Raw genomic sequence first — 20,299 nt, 5'->3', positions numbered from 1 at the left:
GAAAAATAAAGCCATTTAAAATATTTAAGAGTAAAATAGGTTAAAAAACAAAATTATAATAGGTGAATATATATATATATATATATATCACATACTACTATTTTTTAAGAAACTGTACAACTACAGAGCAAAGTGAAAAATGTATATAACAAGAACAAAAGTAGGAAATAAAAGTGTATTTATGTTTTAGTCTAAAATAAGTAAAGTGTGTTTATGTACACAAATACACATGCTTAGCGGAGATTGTATAAATGTCATCTTAGCTGCCAGATGGAAAGTGGAATTATAGATAAACTTCTTTCGTTCTTTTTTTTTAGTCCCCCCCCAAATTATAATAAAGCCGTAACAGTCTTTTCAATGGCAGAATACATGTCACTAATTTAAGAACAAGATGAACATGAACTAATCTGCAAACATGAAGGAATGACCTGAATAATCAAAGTCCCCCTTTGCCTGGAACAAAAGAGATGGGGTACATCGCAGACTGTATTTTGACAGCAGGAAGGGAAAGTGATGATGGTACCCAGGGCATTGGTTCTCTTGCATGTCTTGAGCATTCCAGAAGACTTAAACCCTTTTTCCTTCACAGTTTCCTACAGACGCACACAGATTGAACAACGTTAATATCCTGCTTATTATTTTAATATGATGCACTCAAGCACGCAGAAAAAATACCTAGACGTTACCCAAAATAATATATTTAGCAGGTAAGGCTCTGGTAAAGTGCATAAAAAGCGAATGTATTTTCCCGCTTTTGAGTATGTGTTCAAAGCTCAAATGTAGTTTTTTGAACCAAGAAAAGAAGGGGGGAGTAGCTATTAAAAAATAAATAAATAAACGGTCTTACTATTCAAAGCCTGTCAGGTTAAAACATTCCCAGAGAGACTGATCCTTTTGATAAAAACAGGAGCAAACCTTTGTGCTGTAGCAAATGCAGCTGTGGAATAATCGCACTAATTAGCTGCTCAAGACAAGCCATTGGCTGTGATACTGGGGGAAAAATCCTTTCAATTAACAGTAAAGCATTCTTGAGACATCTTAAATTAAAATTACTAGTTATCAACCACGCTAAGACTCCAGACATTAAGCCCACAACAATATCATTTAAGGCATTTATAGAAATATCCTATCGGGGGAAAAAAATGTATATTTATACAGTATACCCATATAAATAAACTGAAACTCCAATAAAGAAAATGTAGCAGAGCTTGGCTAATTGAAATTATTTTAATAAATCTTCTCAAAAAAAAATGCAAAAGGAAGACTGTAGTCACTTCACTGCACACACTCCCTGAGGGGTATTTCTACATTGTTAAAGATGACTCCCAGATCCTCAGCCTCTTAGAAGTAATTGAATCTGCAATCATCACCTTATAGACAAACAAAAATGAAGATATCTACCCCTCAAAAGGCTAGCAGGACAAATGAGCATCATGTTTTAAACTCAAAGTCGAAGTTTATGTGAGAACAATACGTGTGGCTACAAAACCTTTTTTTTTTCAAAAGCTTATTTTTAAACCGAGGATCTGATGCTTAAGTCATTAGTGATAAGCATGGAGAGTCATCCAAATGAATTTAATTTTAAAAGCTAACTGAGCTCATCCAAGGCCCATGAAGCTCAATCTGCACTAGATAATCCTAATTCCGTGAGTCTGATTCCTTTTAATCAGATTATGGAAAGGTCATTTATTCAACAACTAGTCACTGAGTGCTTCCTCTGTGCCAGGTGCCGGGAATATCTGGTTCTAATCTCACAGCATCTAAAGCCACGGTCACAAAATTCTTCTGAGATGCTCCAAAATTAAGTCAGCTATCCAGATTATCTGACTCTTAAAGAGTTCCACATGGGAAGGTGTTCTCTCTGTAAGAAATTACCCTTTTACAGCCAAATGAAGGAAAGGCAAACGCCTTTACGAGCATTTCCCCAAAGCACTGAAGCTAGACGCACAACTTCCCCGAGAGCTGTGAATTTCTCAATAGTGATTCAAGCAGGAAGGCCATCAACCGGACACAAGTTCTAGTCATTGCTGAGCAGCCTGATCTTTAATGAGCCATTCAACCTCTCTGATCCTCTCCAAACCCCACCTCCTTAATGCCCGGCAGTGACTGAGTGAGCTAAGTAAGGTAAATTCGGAAACACAGCAGCTGTAAGACGCCAGGCAGCCACACCTGTCACCAGAGTCCCCCGCCCGCCCTCCATGGGTGAATTTGTATTTTAACTTCAAAGCCTCCTCCTTCTCTGAGATGGTACAGGTATGTGGGCATGTGCTCCGAGTATCCTGTCTATTCCTAAATCCAAACAGTGAATTCCACTGCTCCCATCAACCACTTAAATATATCAGAAATTCCATGAAATCCAGTCCCCTGCCATCCACACGACATCTGCCCAACCACCCCTCATCTTTGACAGTGATGCCAATATCCCTTTACTAGACCTTTTGAGTCAGTTTGGTCGCCCTCTCATGGTCACCCAAGGCAGGAAAGTGGTTGTCAGTTGAAACTTAGTCTCTGGGCTGAAGGAGCTAATACACTTTTTTCTTCATTTCTTCTCTTCAGTTCCTCAGGCCGAGGAACTGTTCCACCGAGAGGACTCGGTTCCACCGAGGACTCTCCACCGAGAGTCTAGTTCCACCACTTACTAACTTGTGACCGTGGCCAAGTTACTCAATCTCTTTGAGCTTCAGTTTTCCTTATTTATAAGGACTGCGTAATGCATCTGCCTATCAACATTGTCATGAGGATCAAAATCTGTAACAGATGTAAAAAAAAAACAAAAACAAAAACCCACAATGGCACAGAGTCCAGTAAACTGGAACAGAGTTCAAAAATTAGTAGTAAAAGAAATGCTAAACCATAAACATGCTTCTTCTTTTTTGATGCCAAGAAGCAATTTTGTACAAGTCCACACGCAAGTTTGGACCACAGCGGATCTGTCGCTTAAGATTTAGGGAATCCCCATTTAATGCAGAGAATGTGACAAAGTTTTGCAGGAGTGGAGGGAGATTCTTAATCCTGCAATTCTCTCATGAAATATAAAGTAAAAAATCCTAGCATTTTTCTCCAGGGAAAATTAATCTTCATGATAATCATTAAGTCGATAGAGCTCAAAGCCTAGCATCAGCCTGCACTGGAGTATAATATAATTATGTCCAGAAAAGCACAAGGACTGAGGGTCAAATACACACTGGAGACACAGGAAGGCACAACACAGGTGAGAAAGCCATGTCATAGACAGGTTAAGCCACAGGAGTTTCCAAATCCAAGAGTGACTGCCACAAACTTAGCTGAGGACTGTGTCCCAGTCTCCCACCCTGGACATTCTGAGTTCAGGTAAGGTGAAATAAGCTTGTCTGTAAAAATTTTGCAGCTGAATCCAATGCCTAGCCATGCTCAAGGAGTTTAGTAGGGACTGGAACTCACATCTCTGATTCTTCGACAAGAACACTGTCTTCCACATCTGAGGAAACTCACATCCCGTCCACATCTCCATCAAGCCTTCCAAGAGCTCCGAAGAGTCTTTATTACACTGATTTCAACATGTGGAATGGAATGAAATGGGGACTAGAGGCCCTAAAACCAAACAAATGAAAAACATCTCTCCAGTAATGCCAATGGATCTTCATGGTTACAACACAACTACTTTATCATAAGAAAAAGGAACCAGCAGGCTGAATTTACAGAAACTTCCCCTCAAACCAGTTTGTTCTGTCAGCAAAAGGAAATTCTGAAGAATCTTCTACCAGTGCCTCCAAGTGCACAAATCACTGAAATGAGAGTTGGCAAATGGATCTATCTCTTCAAATGACAGTCTGTGTATCCAATATTTCCGGATGATCAGCCCTTCCATTATCTTCACCTTCCCATTCCTTCTTAAGTAATCACTTTGTAAATGTAAGGATGTCCTTTTCAACCGAGCACCAGTAAGAAAAGGCGTTGTTACTTGTACTGAAAACATCTAAGACTATATTTATATGGATTATAATCCATGTAAATGTGAAAGTACCAGATTTCACAGCTCGGCTTCAAAAATGGAGATCTTCTGAACTTCCGTCATGATCAACTCTGGGTTTTAGTGGTCAAGAAAAAAAATGAAAGCCTGCCAAAATTTTTCTGGTAACGTTACCGGCTCAAACAGTACACACTACAGGTTTCTGGCACAGAGTAAAGAAAAAGGATTGCAAAGTACAGCTTGTCTTTCTCCTCTCCTTTTCTTCCCCAAATATTTGGACGTTTTCCAAGGGACAGGTCCTGCCAGGAGTGAGGAAGATCACGGTGCCCTAAGTGGACGGTACTCCTGTCCTTTGAAGTTCTGTACCTTTCATTGTACCAAAGGAAGAAAACATTCTAAAAAGTATGAACCACACCAAACATAGAAGTTAAAATCTGAAATCTCTACTTCTCAACAACACCTAGATTCCAATTCATTGGTAAAAACTGAAGACTCTCTGCATCTATTCCGGATTAATATTCTTTTTTTTTTTTTTAAGTTTATTTATTTATTTTGAGAGAGAAAGAGTGGAGGGGCAGAGAGGGAGGCAGAGAGAGAATCCCAAGCTTCATGTTCAGCACAGAGCCCAATGCAAGGCTCAGTCCCATGAACCATGAGATCATGACGTGAGCCAAAATAAGGGGTCAGACACCTAACCAATTGAGCCACCCAGGAGCCCCGGGATTAATAATTTTAAACTGGTATCAGCAAGAATAATCTCAGCAACTGATTAGATCAAAATTAAAGAGAACCCTAATAAGACCCCTAGTCTATCAATATTCTTCAAAAGAGGATACAAAATATGATATCTTGGGGCTCAGGAAGAAAAGATGAGTACATTTCTTTATAGGGGTGCCTGGATGGCTCAGTCAGTTAAGTGTTCAACTTTGGCTCAGGTCACAGTTCAGAGGTTCAAGTCCCACATCATGCTCTGTGCTGACAGCTCAGAGCCTGCTTCAGAGTCTGTGTCTCCCTCTCTCTCTGCCCCTCCCCTACTCACAATCTCTCTCCGAAAAATGAATAAACGTTAAAAAAATTTTTTTAAAGAACATTTCTTTACATAAAAATTGTATCCTTCACTTTTATTTTCTCTTTTTGTACATGTTGTACAATGTAATACCTATACCATTACAATATGGCACATGTAAATAATGTAATATAGTTATAATGTAAATAATGTACTTAACATATAAACATTATTGACATGTTTATAATTTATAAATAAAATAAAAATATGTTGCAAGCCCTTGCCTGAAAAAAAAATTCTTTAAATAGGAAGGATTACCAAAAATGTTTAAGAGACTTCAGTAATATATGACCAGTGTTCTTCCAGGCAATTTCATCATCAGATTTTTTTTAAGTTGGTTATTTTCACCACTCGCAGAGTTTCTCACTTCAGTACACTCTGTAAGGAGAATGTCAACTCTTACTAAACGATATTTTCAACCAGGGATATGAGGATGCCATTTCCTCATTTTATGACCACAACTGTTCTCCATCTTCCACAGATGCCACTACGGGCTGGCATACTCTTAGCCCTCAATTCCCTACAGGAAAGTGCCTCTGAGAGCCAGGCCATCAAAAGGTTATAAAACCTATAATGTTAAGATGCTGCACACTGAAGCTCTCTGTCTTTCATATCAAGCTCCCTTCCACTAGGCCACACTCTACAATTCTTGCTTACTCTGTCCAACTGTGGAATCCCATTCGTGCCTAGCTGCCATGTTTTAAAATGCTCTGAACGACTCATCCCCTGTAAGGTGCAAATAATTGAGATGGCATGACATGACACTCCACCTGCAGTATTTTAAAAGGAAGAACTTTCTTTATGCATGCCTAGGACATACCTTCCCAACATGGGAAGTCTGCAATACTGTGTGGAAATCCAGACCAAAGGACAAGTGATGGCCTCATGAGCAGCCCAGCATCTTGCCCCACTTCTTTGGTGATACACCCTGATTTCATCTTGAAGGACCAGCCTCCTCACTTTCAGTTCATGAGGTTATAACGCTGCTGCTGACTCCAGGTATAGAAACACAACCCAGGATTGGCCAATCAGCATATCCATCACATGGGCCTGTGCTCCAAAGTGGTCCAGCAAGAGTCAGTCCTATGCTTTGGACTATAACTACTAGGGTAAAAGAACTCTCTTTATGCAAAGATTTGGAAAGATGGTGAGATTAAGTCTGGAAGTTCCTGGACCAACTGAAAAGAAAGCCAAACTAGTTGAAACAGTAATGTGGACTGAAGGAAGAAAGGACAGAGAAGAAGGAAATGCAAAGAAGGAGCCAGCATTGGATGACACTGAGCAAATGAATCGAATGACCTGTGAAGCCCTGAAAACCCTGAACATCGGATACTCGTTTGCAAAGACCAACCTCCATTTTTGATTAAGCCCAGTTTGATGTGCCCTGCAGTACCACACCTGGTGTTTGTGACATTTAGGAAATATCAGTCATTCTGGAAAAAATAAAGTTTTGGCCTAAAATCTATAACTCAAACAATCCAATATCCATTTTCCTATTTTCTCCTCGTTTTAGCTGGTACAGTGCCACTCACAACATTACCCAGCTTTCCAGGAACTTGGTTAGTTTAGCTTCACGTCTAAGTTCTGCCATCACGTCTCCTAGACTTTGGCTGTAATGGTTGGAGGTCCAGCAGTCACTCTGAACTGCAAAGATGAGGCCCAGACTTAAGAATGGAGCTGAAATGTGCATAGTCCTTCATGACCCGGTCTCCATTGAGGACAGGATTTTTGTTTTATGTTTTATTCACATATAGATTCCCTAGCACCCAGAAGAATACTTGGCACACAGTAGGATCAAATAAATGCCTGTTTAGTGAATAAATGTGGTGGCTCTATCCTAACAAATACTCCACCTCTTAAAATCAGATAATATTAGAATCTTAGTGTCAGAAGACCTTTTAGTCAAATCATTTGCTTGAATCATCCAGTGACAGAGAATATATTTTTCCCAAGAGCTCTGGACTCCTACTGCATTTCCTTAATTCTAAGCCAAACTTTCCTTCTACATTTTCAGATTTCTCAAGTCAGAACAGATCCTATAAATGATGTATATATTTTGTAGATCTCTTGCCCCAAATAGTTGCCTTATAATTATTGTCAATAGTGAACTGGATACAAGGAAATACATTTGAAAGACAAATACTGTGGCACTAGACTAGGTATGTCCCCCCTCAAAAGCTCAAATGAGGAATGGCTGGAGTAATTCAGAAATCTGTGCGTTGCGGAAAACCACTCCGTAAAAAGGCAGAGGAGGAAACATCAATTCATTCAGTATCTTAAATGAAAATCCATAAAACATAACAGAAAAGAGCAGAAGTCCTGGAGTCAGCATACCTAAGGGTGAAAATGTGGCTCTATCATGTCTCAGTTACAGGACATGGGCAGGATTTTTCTCCTGCCCAAACCTCAATTTTCTCATCTGCAAAATGGAAGGAGAAAACAGTACCTTAGGTAGAGAGCAATTATGAGAATCAAATGTGTTAATATGGGTTAGAATGGTGGCCGGCACACCACGTGGGCCATAAGTACAAGTTACACTATTCTATGTTTTAATTCTTGATTTGGTATCCTCAGCATCTTCTTAAAATCTCAAAACTAGTAAAAACTGACAAGTTATTTTCTAGGAAGCCAAAACTCTTAGAATGTTGCCTTCTGCTATGGTGTTCTTTTGCTTTCCTAGAGGAAAATACAAAAGAAACAATTAATTCACAGCATGTGCCCTCCCTAAAAGAACAGGCACAAAGAAGTTAATAGGCAACAGCTCAGTGAACAGTTTTGTCAAAGATGTGTGCTAAGAATTTCATTCTGAGAGTTTAGAAGGGAAGTATGCTCCTATGGTGAGTATTTTCTTTAACCAGAAAAAGAAATTCAAAATCAATTAAGCAAAAGCAGTTGTACGAATTAATTTTGGTGTAAATTCAAGGGTGACATCATCACTGTCCTTAGGCTGCATCAGAATGGCATGTTTTATCCTTTCATGTCATCTGTTAATTTGCATTAAATTAATATTAAAAAAATTAGTAAGTTACAGAGTACATTCTTGTGGGGTTATGAATCACAAAGAGCAGACATCATCTCCCTAACTATTATCTGCTTTGCAAGGAAGAAATTTATAACATTTCTAGCATAATGACATTTTAAATACATAATTAATATACATAAACTTTGTCCATAAAATGGTCATTTTTTTCAAAGAAATAAGTCATTAAACTGTTTTTATGACCTACAGAATGAAAAATACAAGTGAAAGCAAACTCAATACAGCAAAAATCACGCAAAAAAATTAGAAATCATTTTAAAAGCTACTATAAGAAATTCTAAAGATGTACCTACTAAACACAATGAACTCTAACTGCGCTTCAATTTGTGGGGATTCATTTTTTAAGAATCAAATTCTAAAAATAGTTCTGCTACATTTAGTATTTTTCCACTATTCTTGTCGTCTTTAAACACACCTTCACAAGCTGCTGAACATAATGCTTTTCTGACTTAATCACAACCTCTCTCATGACCCAGGAACGTTCAGTAAATAATTATTAAGCTCCAAAGGTGGCTTTTGCATAAGTTGATTTGCTTGAATGCCTATTCACTTAGGGACACAGCTTTTAGTATTGTTTTCAAATCTTATCATCTAACATTGAAAGTAAATGTTAAAGGGGGTTGGGGGGGGCGCTATCATCTACTTAGTCTTTCTCTTTTTTAGTATTTGTTTGAAACTGCCCATTTCAAATTTGTTCTACACTTACACGCCAGGCAGATGACTCTGATGTTTGGATGTTTTGTTTTCCTCTCAAAGAGAAAAAGAAATCAATATACAGAAATGCAAACGAGATGTTTATAAATGCAACTGCTACTGTTCCACAGTAAGGTTTAAAAAAAAAAAAAAGGAGAAAGCAAAAAATCCAAAGGGTTTGCAATAAGGCAATTTTGACAAATGCTACTGCTAGGGACACTCGTTTTCCTGAAGAAAATCCTTTTTTATTCATGACGAAGCTGAGCTGCAACCTACCCCATAATCATAAATCAAGCTCTGTTCTCGGATTGTTCAAGCGGTCATTTTTTTTTTTTTTTTGGCATTATTAATTGAAGACCGACATTCAATTTTAAACAAGACAAAGCTAATGGGCCAGCATTTCCACCCCCCCCCCCACCAACAAATTAGTTGTTATCCTTGTCCTGGCCGCATATTAGAGGCTACAGCTGAAGCTGATTAAAGCCACAGTAACAAAGTAACAGTTCCAGTATTTTTAACTCCCAATAAAACCTTCCCGTTCTCTAGCCTCCCCCTTAAAAAAAAAAAAAAAAAAAAAAAAATCGCTCCTGTTAAGTGGTCCCGGGATTATTTCCAGAATAAAACTTCACTTACAGATATAAGCTTTCAAAGGAGCAAGGCATGAACATCTGAACTCTAAGCGCCTCCATCTTTTTTCCTTTAAGGTGCTCTTCAAGCCCTTGGCGAAGAGTGAAAGTCAAAGTTAGTTCTGGCACTGGCTGTGTCACTAGGGGTGGCTCCTGATAAGGCCCTGGAAACTCCAATCCAAACACAGCTCGTGCTAGAACGGTGCCTGGTGTCTGTCTTCAACAGCAGACCTGTTTAATCCAGTACCTACTGTACCTGCAGGACAAAAATGCTGCCTCACACTGCTGAAGGGGCGATGCAAGGACCCAGGCAGGCCAACACTTTACCCAGCAGCCAGGCGAGCACCTCAGGATGCTCTCTCTTAGCCTTCCAGATTGCAGGTACCGGCTGAGGTTTGCAGCGGCTGCGCGTTAGTTAGTGGAGAACTTGAAAGGGAGTAATTTCACATCCCGGGGAATTTTTAACACTTAACGGAGTCTCAGAATTTAGGAGGGCTGTAGTATTGCTTGCGTCCCTTCTCAGTTTGAGACATCTCGGGCATTTTTGGAACTGGATCTGATAATCGCACATGCTCTCCTACTAGCAGGCTAGAGATCCAGACAGACTTCCTCACCCTCAGACCCCAAGCGGATGAGGGTTGTCCCTACCAAGTCCTGGTGGGAGCCAAACACAAGCTGCTTCTAATTGTGGACACCATCTTTTAGGACATACACATCTTCAGGCCATATATCTGTGTATTCTTAGACTGTCACCCAATTAATTCTGGAAGCATTGGTGTACAAGAAGAAATAAAAATAACAACACACGTTCTCAAAAGACGTTCTTAAAATTCCAACATGACAACATCAATATTACCAAATATTAATGGAAATCCTACAGACTCAGCACACCAGAGGGCTGGAGAGTTATGAAAATATGTATGTTTCTCTCCACACACCATTCAAAGGTCAGAACGAAGACATGTGACACCAGTTAGCTGTGTGCCCTGGGCAAGTTACTTCACCTCTCTGTGCCTAAGAGTTTATCTCCAAAGTAAATGATGGGAAAACAATGCATTCTCTACAAGCCATAATCAAGCGTGAATTCCATGATGTAATGAAATTATCTTTGTTTTCACCTCCCTTTAATAATAGGAAAGCTCTAGTCGGGAGTCTCAGGCAGGCTATTGCTAGTTCTTTTTATTCTTTACTCATTTGTTCATTCATTCACTCTTTTATTTAATAAATATTTAGGGGACACCTACTATGTCCCAGGCACTGTGTAAACTCTTGGAGTTTATGGGCTAGTGGGACACACATATTAAATAATCACACTGTCAGATAATGCTACATGTAATAACTTCTACAGGGAGCTGGAAAGGCTTAAAATGTAAGGGTCAGAAAAGACTTCTCTTGGGCAGGGACCTCTGTGCTGAGATCTCAGTAGGGGTAGCCTCTCGGGGGGAAGGAGAGCATGGAAGAAGAGTCTTCTGAGCAGTGGTAATAATATATACGTGCAAGAATCCTGAGGTGGGAATTACAAGAATGATCCACTATAGTTGGGAGGACAGAGAGGGAGGGAAAAGCATGGTGTCCATGAAACCAAAGCAATGACCTGGGCCAGACCACACGGGATCTGATAGGACAGGGAGAAGGAGTTGATTTTGATCCAAGATGAACAGGAAACCATGGAGAGACTATATGCAGAGGAGCAAAGGGCTCAGATTTGAGTTTTAGAAAGTTCCCTCTAGCTGCTATGTTGAGACTCAGCTAAAAGAGAGCCAAGATTGGCTACTGAAATGGTCCTAGTAGGACATGATGATAGTTCATGGGGGATGAGAGAGCACCGAGGGTAGAAAGGTGAAGAGAAGTTCAGAATAGTGAACAGAGTACTGACAAAACTAAAGACCAATAAAAAGACTTGGGGTAGGGTAGGGTAGGGAATCCAGGTCCCTAATGTAATATAATTGCATTCACTAACTATAGTTATTGAGTACTTCCTACACACCAGGTGTTGTGCTGGGTGCTGGGGTAAACAGAGGAGAAAGATGCTATACTATCCAACCCCCCCCCCACACACACACACATACACACTAACCTACCCAACCTCTCTTCTCCTACCTCTGTCACAAAATGTCATAAAAATAAAGTACAAAGGTTCTGGTGTCAACTTATCCAGGCTGAAATTCCACCACTTATTAAGTCTGTGACCTTGTCCAAATTTACCAAACTTACCATGCCCCAGATTCTTCCCCTGAGAAAGGCAAATGATAAGTGCCTATCCCACAGGATGCTGTTAGAACTGAAGAATATAATACAGTGATGTGTTACTCTCTGACATATAGTAAGCTCTCAATTAAAAAACAGCTGTTATGGTTATGATGATGGTTAGGGCTGTTATCCTTGATTCACATTGACCGACCTAGAGAACCAAAGTAAAACGAACATAGCAAAAAAAAAAAAAAAAAAAAAAAAAAGAGAAAGTAGAAGATGAATGAAAATAGAAAGGGTAGGAAATCACTGTATCTGGAACTTTAAGGGATAGCTAGATTATCTTTAAAAAGACTGAGCTGGACTCCCTCTTACTTCGGGCACTATTTGAAAGTGCATTAAGTTACAAGGTACCGGGTAAGTTTTAGAACTGAAACCCTGATTTATTACATGCTTACACACAGGGAAAATTTGTACCCTCCATGAGATCTCAAATGTTGACCATGAAACCAATGGTATCAATTCCAGCCATTCCATCAGGGACACAAAGTGGTGCCAAATGCTCCCCTGGCACGTTCAGCCAATGACATCGCCTGACCTTTCATCCCAGATAATCCACCACCCCCAAGAAGGCTGTCCATTGACTGTTTACATAAGTGTTTAAATAAAATTACTTTTAAGGGGCATGTGTTCAACTATTCATGGTACTTTAGAAAGATCTATATTACGCCAGTGTTCTTGGCCACAGCATTGAAATACCCACCAGCAAATGGAGTAAAGTTTGACTTAAATGTGTACATATGCTGCCATGTACAAAATTTATGAAATATTACATACATTTCCCCAATACTAAAATACCTATCTGCTTCACACACACACATACACACCTGAATAAAAAAAGGGTCAGAGGTCTCGAATAAACGTTTTTCCAAAGAAGCCATGCAGATGGCCAACAGACACATGAGAAGAGGCTCAACATCACTCCTCATCAGGAAAATGCAAATCAGAACCACAAAGAGATACCACCTCACACATGTCAGAACAGCTAGTATAAAGAAGACAAGAAATGACAAGTATTGGCAAGGATGTGAAAAAAACAGGAACCCTCAGGCACTGTTGGTGGGAATGTAAATTGGTACAGCCACTATGGAAAAGAGTATAAAGGTTCCTCAAAATATTAACAAGAGAGCTGCTATATGATCCAGTAATTCCTCTTCTGGGTATCTACCGGAAGAAAACAAAACACCAATTCAAGATAGATGTCCCCCTACGTTTATTGCAGCATTATTTACAATAGCCAAGATATGAAACCCTAAGTGTCTAATGATAGATGAATGGATAAAGAGGTGTATATATACACACAATGGAGTATTACTCAGCCATAAAGAAAAATGAAATCTTGCCACTTGTGACAATATGGATGGACCTGAAGGGTATTATGCTAAGTGAAATAAGCAGGAGAAAGACAAATACCATATAATTTCACTTACATATGGAATCTGGAAGACAAACGAACAAACAAACACAAAGAAACAGACTCATAAATACAAGAAAACAAACTGGTGGTTGCCAGAGGGGAGACGGGTGGGAGGATAGGCAAAAGAGTTGAAGAGATTAAACCTCCAGTTATAAAATAAATAAGGCATGGGTACAGAAAGTGCAGCAAAGGGCATACAGTCAGTAACACTGTAATAACTTTGTCCAGTGACAGTAAGTACACTTATCATGGTGAGTGTTCTGCAATGTATTTGTCATTTCACTATGTTGTACACCTGAAACTAATATAATACTGTATGTCACCTACACTTCAATTACAAATTTAAAAATAAAATAAAATACCAGTCCTCAAGGTGTCACCCCATTGTTCAACAAATGTCTCAGAGGAGCAGGAACCTTGTCTTTTTTGTTCACCATTGTATCCCTACAACCTAGTGGAATATACTCGTCTGTGGTTGATGTTCAATAAATATCTTTAAAATGGGGGTCCGTGGCTGGCTCAGTCGGTTGAGCATCCCTCTCTTGATTTCAGCTTAGGTCATGATCCCAGGGCAATGGGATCAAACCCTGCGTTGGGCTCCGTGCTGAGATTCAATTCTGTGGCACCTACTTGAGATTCTTCCTCTCTCCCTCTACCCTTCCCCCCCACTCGCACTCTCACTAAAACTAAAAATTTTTTTTAAAAAGTTACTTAAAAAAAAATCTTTAAAATGCATTAATCTATAACATGAAAATAACTCTCTTGTGCACATCTGTATTATCCAGATGAGTATCCCAACTGCATATACATATGTTTATGCATATATATATACATATATATATTATATACACATACATACACATACACACACACACACACACACACACACACACACACACACACATAAACCCTAAATTTAAACACAAAGAAATGCAAGTGGAGAAAAAGGAAAAAGAATATTTAAAAAACACAAGACACCAAATGCAGAGTAAAAATATTACCTGTATTCCAGTGCATTTCAAATCTTAATTACTACTCCCTGCCCCAAATTTCAGCAAAAAAAACTAGAGTCATCAGAATTCTTACTGACCTTTACAAAGATGACCTTAACTAAAATGGAACTTAAAAGTATCAACCATCCAAGTGACAGTCAAATTTTCCTTTAGATGCTAAATTTGGGCCTTGGAATCTTTTTGGAAGGAAAAATCCAATCACCACTTTGAATGGGTGAGAGAAGAGATAAGAGGTTTTACTTGTTACCCTGTCCAAAACTCAGCGGAGGAAAAGTAGAACCCTTATCGCTGTCAGAATTCTTACTTTACTTGGATATCAAATGTTTTATTGCTCCCACAGCACACCATTTTCTTCTGTCTTTTCTTTTGATAGTCATTGCTGTTTTTAGGAAACTCACACTTCTACTATTCACTGGCCTCAGACAGTTAAGAGCTGAGGGATCATTGTGTGCCCAGCATTATACTGATGCATGATCTACCCCCCACAGCCAATTTAGGAAGCATGTACCTTCTCTTCAAATGTTTCAGTATGATCCCAGCCAATAGTTCCTGAGCCTGTACTCCTATCACAAGCGCCTGGGGACTCTTCTCCCCTGCTATTCCCTCAACATCAACACAGGAGCATTTAATGTCAGGGATCTTTCCCGAAACAAATGACTGAATGAGACTCTAGCAGGTGAGTTTGGAATTCTGTGTGTTTAAAAAAAAAATCTCATAAAAGTCCAATGTGAAGTCAGGCCCAGGAACCACTAACATATAATATATTATAACATATATATGTATAATATATTCTATGTAAACTATCGAAGAGTGGCAAGAAAATACCCCAGAAGGTGAGCACCCTTTGTTTGTTGAATAGAGAAGTTTCTACTTGTAGAGCTTACTCCTTTAAAACATCCACTTGGAATTATGGACATACTTTGAACGAACGTTCAGTGAAAGCCTTATTATGAGGTAATTAAAGAGTACCGTGAGTGTGATGATGAAACTCAAAAATCTCTCAAGAGTAAAGAACACACGCCCCCTTCTCCCCACACATCATTATGCCCCATTCTGGGAAAAGTCCGAGGCACTGAAAGGCCCCTGCAGTGCAAACATTGGCCCAGCATGTGCGAGGTGTCTTCTCAGGGCCGTGTGCAAGACAGCAGTGAGGAAGCCAGGGACTCTGTTCTTCAGGGGTTCACACCACAGAAACCCAAACTCCCATACCCGTGCTGTCATAATACTGGGTTGAGGGGACGCATGCCAGGTGTTCTCCTCGGCCTCCTCCAGAGACCCCCCCCACCCACCGCCAGCGGGCTCCTCTTCACCTTCCAGAGGAGGGCTTTACAGGCGTGACATTTTTCCCTCAGAGAAGTCCCCCCCGCCACCCCCACCACCCCCCTCTCCAGGTATGATCATTTTATTTGTCTAATTGTCTTCTGTCCTTGAAGGCAGGGTCCTTTGTATTTATTTTATTCTCAGTGCCTGGCACAGATTAAGTGTTCAATAAATATTTGCTAGCTGGATGGCTGGATGGGTGGAAAGAAGAATGGACAGACGAACAACAACATTAAAAAAGATCAGTAACAAAGGCCCCTCCACAGAACAATCTCACAGCATTTAATTAATTAGAAAGGGAGCATCAACAGGCATGAATGGGAAGCACAATTATATACTATGTTTGGAAACTTTAAGTCGCTGAACACAATTGACCTTCATGAGTAAGTACTGAGATACAAAGTGACAAGAAAGGGGTCCAGCAGTTCTAATTTGAAGCCCTCACAGCCTGACTGAAGGCAATTTTTAATGACCACCTATCTGCAGAAATAACTGTTCAGTACCATTCAATCACGATGATCTCTTTCATCCTGTTTCTATTTTCTTCTACTACCAAGAACAGATCTCACTGTAAAAATGATGGTCCAGCATCTTCTGAAAGACGGCTCACTGTACCTGGTACACAAAGAAGCCTTTTAAGGTTGCAACAAGGAAAAGCAGATGGGACCAAGATGACCCCAGGTAAACTTGATTTAGGCTCACTCCGACATTATTAAAGAACAGTTTAAATGCTTATGCAAACATCTGGAACGAAAAATTAATTTTTTAAAGACCATTTAGAAAAACCTGTCCTGAGAATAAAAATATAATTGGCAAAGAGGCATCTCAAATGTTGTGTGAAGTCAGTTTTTAAGCAATTAACGAAGGGAGAGATACATGAAGTAACAGTTTGGCCTTTCATTGAATATAATAATCAATATAACAGATTAATTTTATATTGAGCTTTCTGAGATTCTCTTAGGGTTCACTTCAAAAGAAACACTGGTTCTTGCACTAACTGAGATTCAGAGACTGTTTCTTTGTTATTTGGGGTATTTTGCAATAAGCAGATCACAATCTACAATACAGGCCAAGTTCATGAGACAACAAGGAGCTGGAGAGACAAACACTGATGAGATTATGCCACTTTGATTGGCATTTCTTCAAACGAGAAATTTAGTAAAACTGCAATTTACTTTCCTTTATCTGGGGAAATAAACAGGAAAAGATAAGGCTGTCGTCATTGTGGGGGCCCAAAGTTATTTATGATGTGACTTCATGATAAATAAAATTTTCCACTTCAGGAGTTTAAAGCCATGGTATTTTTCTCTCACCATAGTGTTTAACGCCTAACTCATTTAAAAAGAAAAATGTGGACTTCTCTTTTATTGTAGTCACTTTTTGGAAATAATTAAAGACTGGAGAGCAAATGAGCCCATAGGATGTCTTTGCCATCCTCTTAAGGGTGTTGAGGACTGAAGCAGGAATGCGTTACCACGACCACCATCATCCTCATCATCTAAGACTTCAGATTCTTTCTTCTTCACAGCAAGAGTCAAGGTATTAAAATATTTTAAAGCAACAGAATCTATTAGAAATGGCCTCCACAGACCACTGCAGCTGCTGAAGTGAAGGAATCTATCCTTCCCAACCTACCATCTCTGAAAGAGGTATCAGGGCACGAACAACTCGAAGAACCACCTAAATCCCTTATGGTCCAAAGAGGAGCTGGAAAAGGGCACGAAGGTAAGAAAGGGATGGATATTTCGTCAGCTAAACTTTCTCATCTACTCATGTAATTTTAGTACTTGGATTCCAAAACCTGAGTTGAAGGTAGAGATAGACTGTTTCTTGTACACAATCACGCTATGGTGGAAGGTGGTATGGAAGTCAAGAGTGAGGTACAAAAACTCCCAATCTGTACAAGATGTGGTAAGGACCCAGAAAAGTGGTTTCAATCAGTAGGCAGCAAACCTCTGAGAGGCCACTATTTTATGAATAAACGAGTAACTGAGATGTCTCCCCTAGAGGTACAAACAGAACCACTTTTCAATCAGAGACAAAATAGTGTAGTGGTGCATGTAAAGTGCACACACACACACACACACACACACACACACACACACACACTGTGTTCATCTCATTATTTTACCTAGGGCAAGTCATTCAATTTCTGAGTCTCAAAATCTGCATCTGTAAAATGGGGCATGAATATTACCTATTTGATGGATTAACGTGATAATTAAATGAAGTAATTAATAAGGCAAATACTTAGCACAGTGCCTCAAAAAAAACAAAACAAAACAAAAAAAAAAACCGCACTCGGGTCACCTGGGTGGCTCAGTCAGTTTTGAGTGTCTGACTCTGGATTTTGGCTCAGGTCATGATTTCATTGTTCGTGAGATCAAGTCCCATGTCAGGCTCTGTACTGACAGCACGAAGCCTGCTTGGGATTCTCTCTCTCCCTCTCTCTCTGCCCCTCCCCTGAGTGCTTGCTCACTCTCTCTCTTTCTCTTTCACTCTCTCTCTCTATATATATAGGTACTTGATTTCAAAATACTATAGGGAATAAAAAGTTAGCCTTGAGAGCCTCAACACCATGGCAAATAAAAGTTACCATTTGGAGGCAATAGTGAAGATACTTTTGAAAACTGTTATTTGAAGAGATTACACAGATCCTCAATATATATCAGGTCAGGAAAGGTCCAGAGGGATATTTGTGAATTATACATTCATAATAAAAAACCAAAAACTAAAAGTTGATAATCTGTAACTTGTGATAGTGGACAACTAACTATGCCTTTTCAATGGCTGTCTTAGCTACAGGCAAAAAATTCTAGCCCAGGGAACCCTCTGCTCTGACGCAGTATGTCATTTATGTTTTTAACTTGTATTTTTACTATATAAATATACCCAGAGGTCAAGCAGGAAATCATATATTTAAATAAGCAAAACTATACCAAACAACCTCTTTGTGTTCAATAGATCACCTTACGTTAAATTTGTGTTACTAGTCAAATTTCCCAAACTTCTAAAGCATCTCAGTACTGACTCTTATTCTAATGACATCCTGTTTCAGTTATGCTGAGCAAACAGGATTTAAAATGAGAAAAATAATATTTGCACATAAATCCTTCCTGTCTGTTGATTAAATCCAATCAATCATAATAAACTCGATACATATTAGCGTTCTGTACCTAATTTACACCCTAGGGAGTCTTGCCTATAATCAAAGTGTATATTTATGTGGATAGTAAAATGTTAAAATAACCAATATTTTAAATTAATGGCCTGTGTAATTTCAAGTAACACTGCCATAAACTAACAAAAAGGAAAAATTAAATCTTTGCTTTAAAATATTCAGCCATGTGTCCTTTAAAAAAGAGATAGTGCCAACAAAGCTACCTAACTTTAATATTTACTAAGTATTAATTACCTGCCAGGTATTACAGGCATAATGGCAAAGCAGATGCGGATAACAATAACCATTCTTATTCAGGCTTATCTGGCTTCTAATATCAAATAACTTTTTTTTTTCATTTTTAAGAGATGCAAACTAAATCATGAATAAAAAAAATAAGAAAAATCAACATATTCTCATTCAAACTCACTCCTTCTAACAGTTAGGAACAAGCCCCAAGTAAAAAACAAGCACCTGGGACACTTTCTGTGGGCTGTTATTGTTAAACGAGGTCTCTCACAGAGCAGAACCAGGATGTGGCCAAGGATGCGGCCCCATATACATGCCAGGCTTAAAGCAGAGGACCCAGGCTCCAAAAATCTCCGATGAGCTGCCTGACTTACCTGCCAATATGGACCAGTCAGGATGAGGCCATTCCAACCAATCAGGAGGAGGCACCACTTTTTTCCCTTTACCTCCTCAACCTATTGGACCAGAGAGGCAACCTGAGAGGTGCATTCTCGGTATAAGGGGGCCTCTCCTCTCTGTTCAGGGAGGCCAACCTGACTACTCTTTTGGGTGCTGTAATTCCCTTCAGCTCCAGCTGTAGCTCCAATAAAGCCTTGACTTTTGGATCTGTTCTCATTTCTATCTATGGGAGGCCCAGGAACTGGATTCTGGTAAAAATTCACCAAACATTTTTTTGAGCACCTTCTTTGTCCCAGGCACTGTTGGATATCCTTGACATAAAACACTGGTATCAGGGACTGTAGAGCCTGAAGAGAGAAATGTTTTGGAGTGCCTCTGAATGCTCAAATCACTTATTAATTTAAACACAGTTTGAAAATTGTGTGGCTTTGCCATCTTTAAGCACTATCCACAATGATATTCCCATTAACAAGGATGCTTGCTTTCTAATGCTGGATGGAAGATCAATATATTTTCATTTACAAGTGTGCCAGACAGGAAATTTGAATTATTTGAAAAAAAATGACATCATGTTTCTATCTCATTTTTAAAAAGGGCAGGGAGGAGAGAGGATAGAATTTATCATATTGTCACAATGATAACTATACCTTGTATTTGCATATCACACCTTATGTGTATTTCATCGCTTTTAATTTAAATAAAGACACTAAAGGACAGGGAGAGAGGTGAGCAGCCTGCCCAAAGTAAGGGTGTTAATAAGGTATAGATGTGGGGTTTGAAACTCCAGGGCCCACATGCCTTCCTTTATGCTTCTCTGTTCCAAGTTTACGTGAGCTACCCAACAATCACAAAAGCAGACTAATTCTATAATTAGAAGCCTGCACTGCACTGGCCTTTTTAGTTGTCTCTGCCCCACCCCCCACACCAGATTCCGAATTCCATGAAGGCATAAAGCAGATCTGTTAAGTTCACCTCCTCATTCTTAACCCGGCACCATTCCAGATCCAGAGATTGTGCCCCAAAACTAGTTGTCAATGAGCTAAATGATTAATTAATTGACCATGGTGATCTTTTGGACCACTTCTGACCATGATTTACCTTAAAAAAAAAAAAAGAA

General features: G+C 39.3%; 1 protein-coding gene across 5 annotated transcripts in view; it reads right to left on the bottom strand.

Moving 5' to 3' along the window:
* Window positions 1-20,299, bottom strand: part of MITF (melanocyte inducing transcription factor) — a 225,472-nt gene that overhangs the window by 94,474 nt on the left and 110,699 nt on the right. The window contains exon 1 of one of the 5 annotated variants that reach the window (XM_030307228.2): window positions 9,382-9,527. The exons of 2 other annotated variants lie outside the window; for them this stretch is intronic. In XM_030307228.2, coding sequence (XP_030163088.1) covers window positions 9,382-9,437 — 56 coding nt within the window. In that variant the 5' untranslated portion in view covers window positions 9,438-9,527. Of the gene's footprint in view, window positions 1-7,349; window positions 7,395-9,381; window positions 9,528-20,299 lie in introns of those variants that run through there. 2 more of the 5 variants (XM_030307229.2, XM_030307230.2) reach the window with 2 other exon arrangements.

Source organism: Lynx canadensis, chromosome A2 (genome assembly GCF_007474595.2).
Source record: "Lynx canadensis isolate LIC74 chromosome A2, mLynCan4.pri.v2, whole genome shotgun sequence".
Classification (NCBI taxonomy): Eukaryota; Metazoa; Chordata; class Mammalia; order Carnivora; family Felidae; genus Lynx; species Lynx canadensis.
This window is presented reverse-complemented; position numbering and strand designations above follow the sequence as displayed.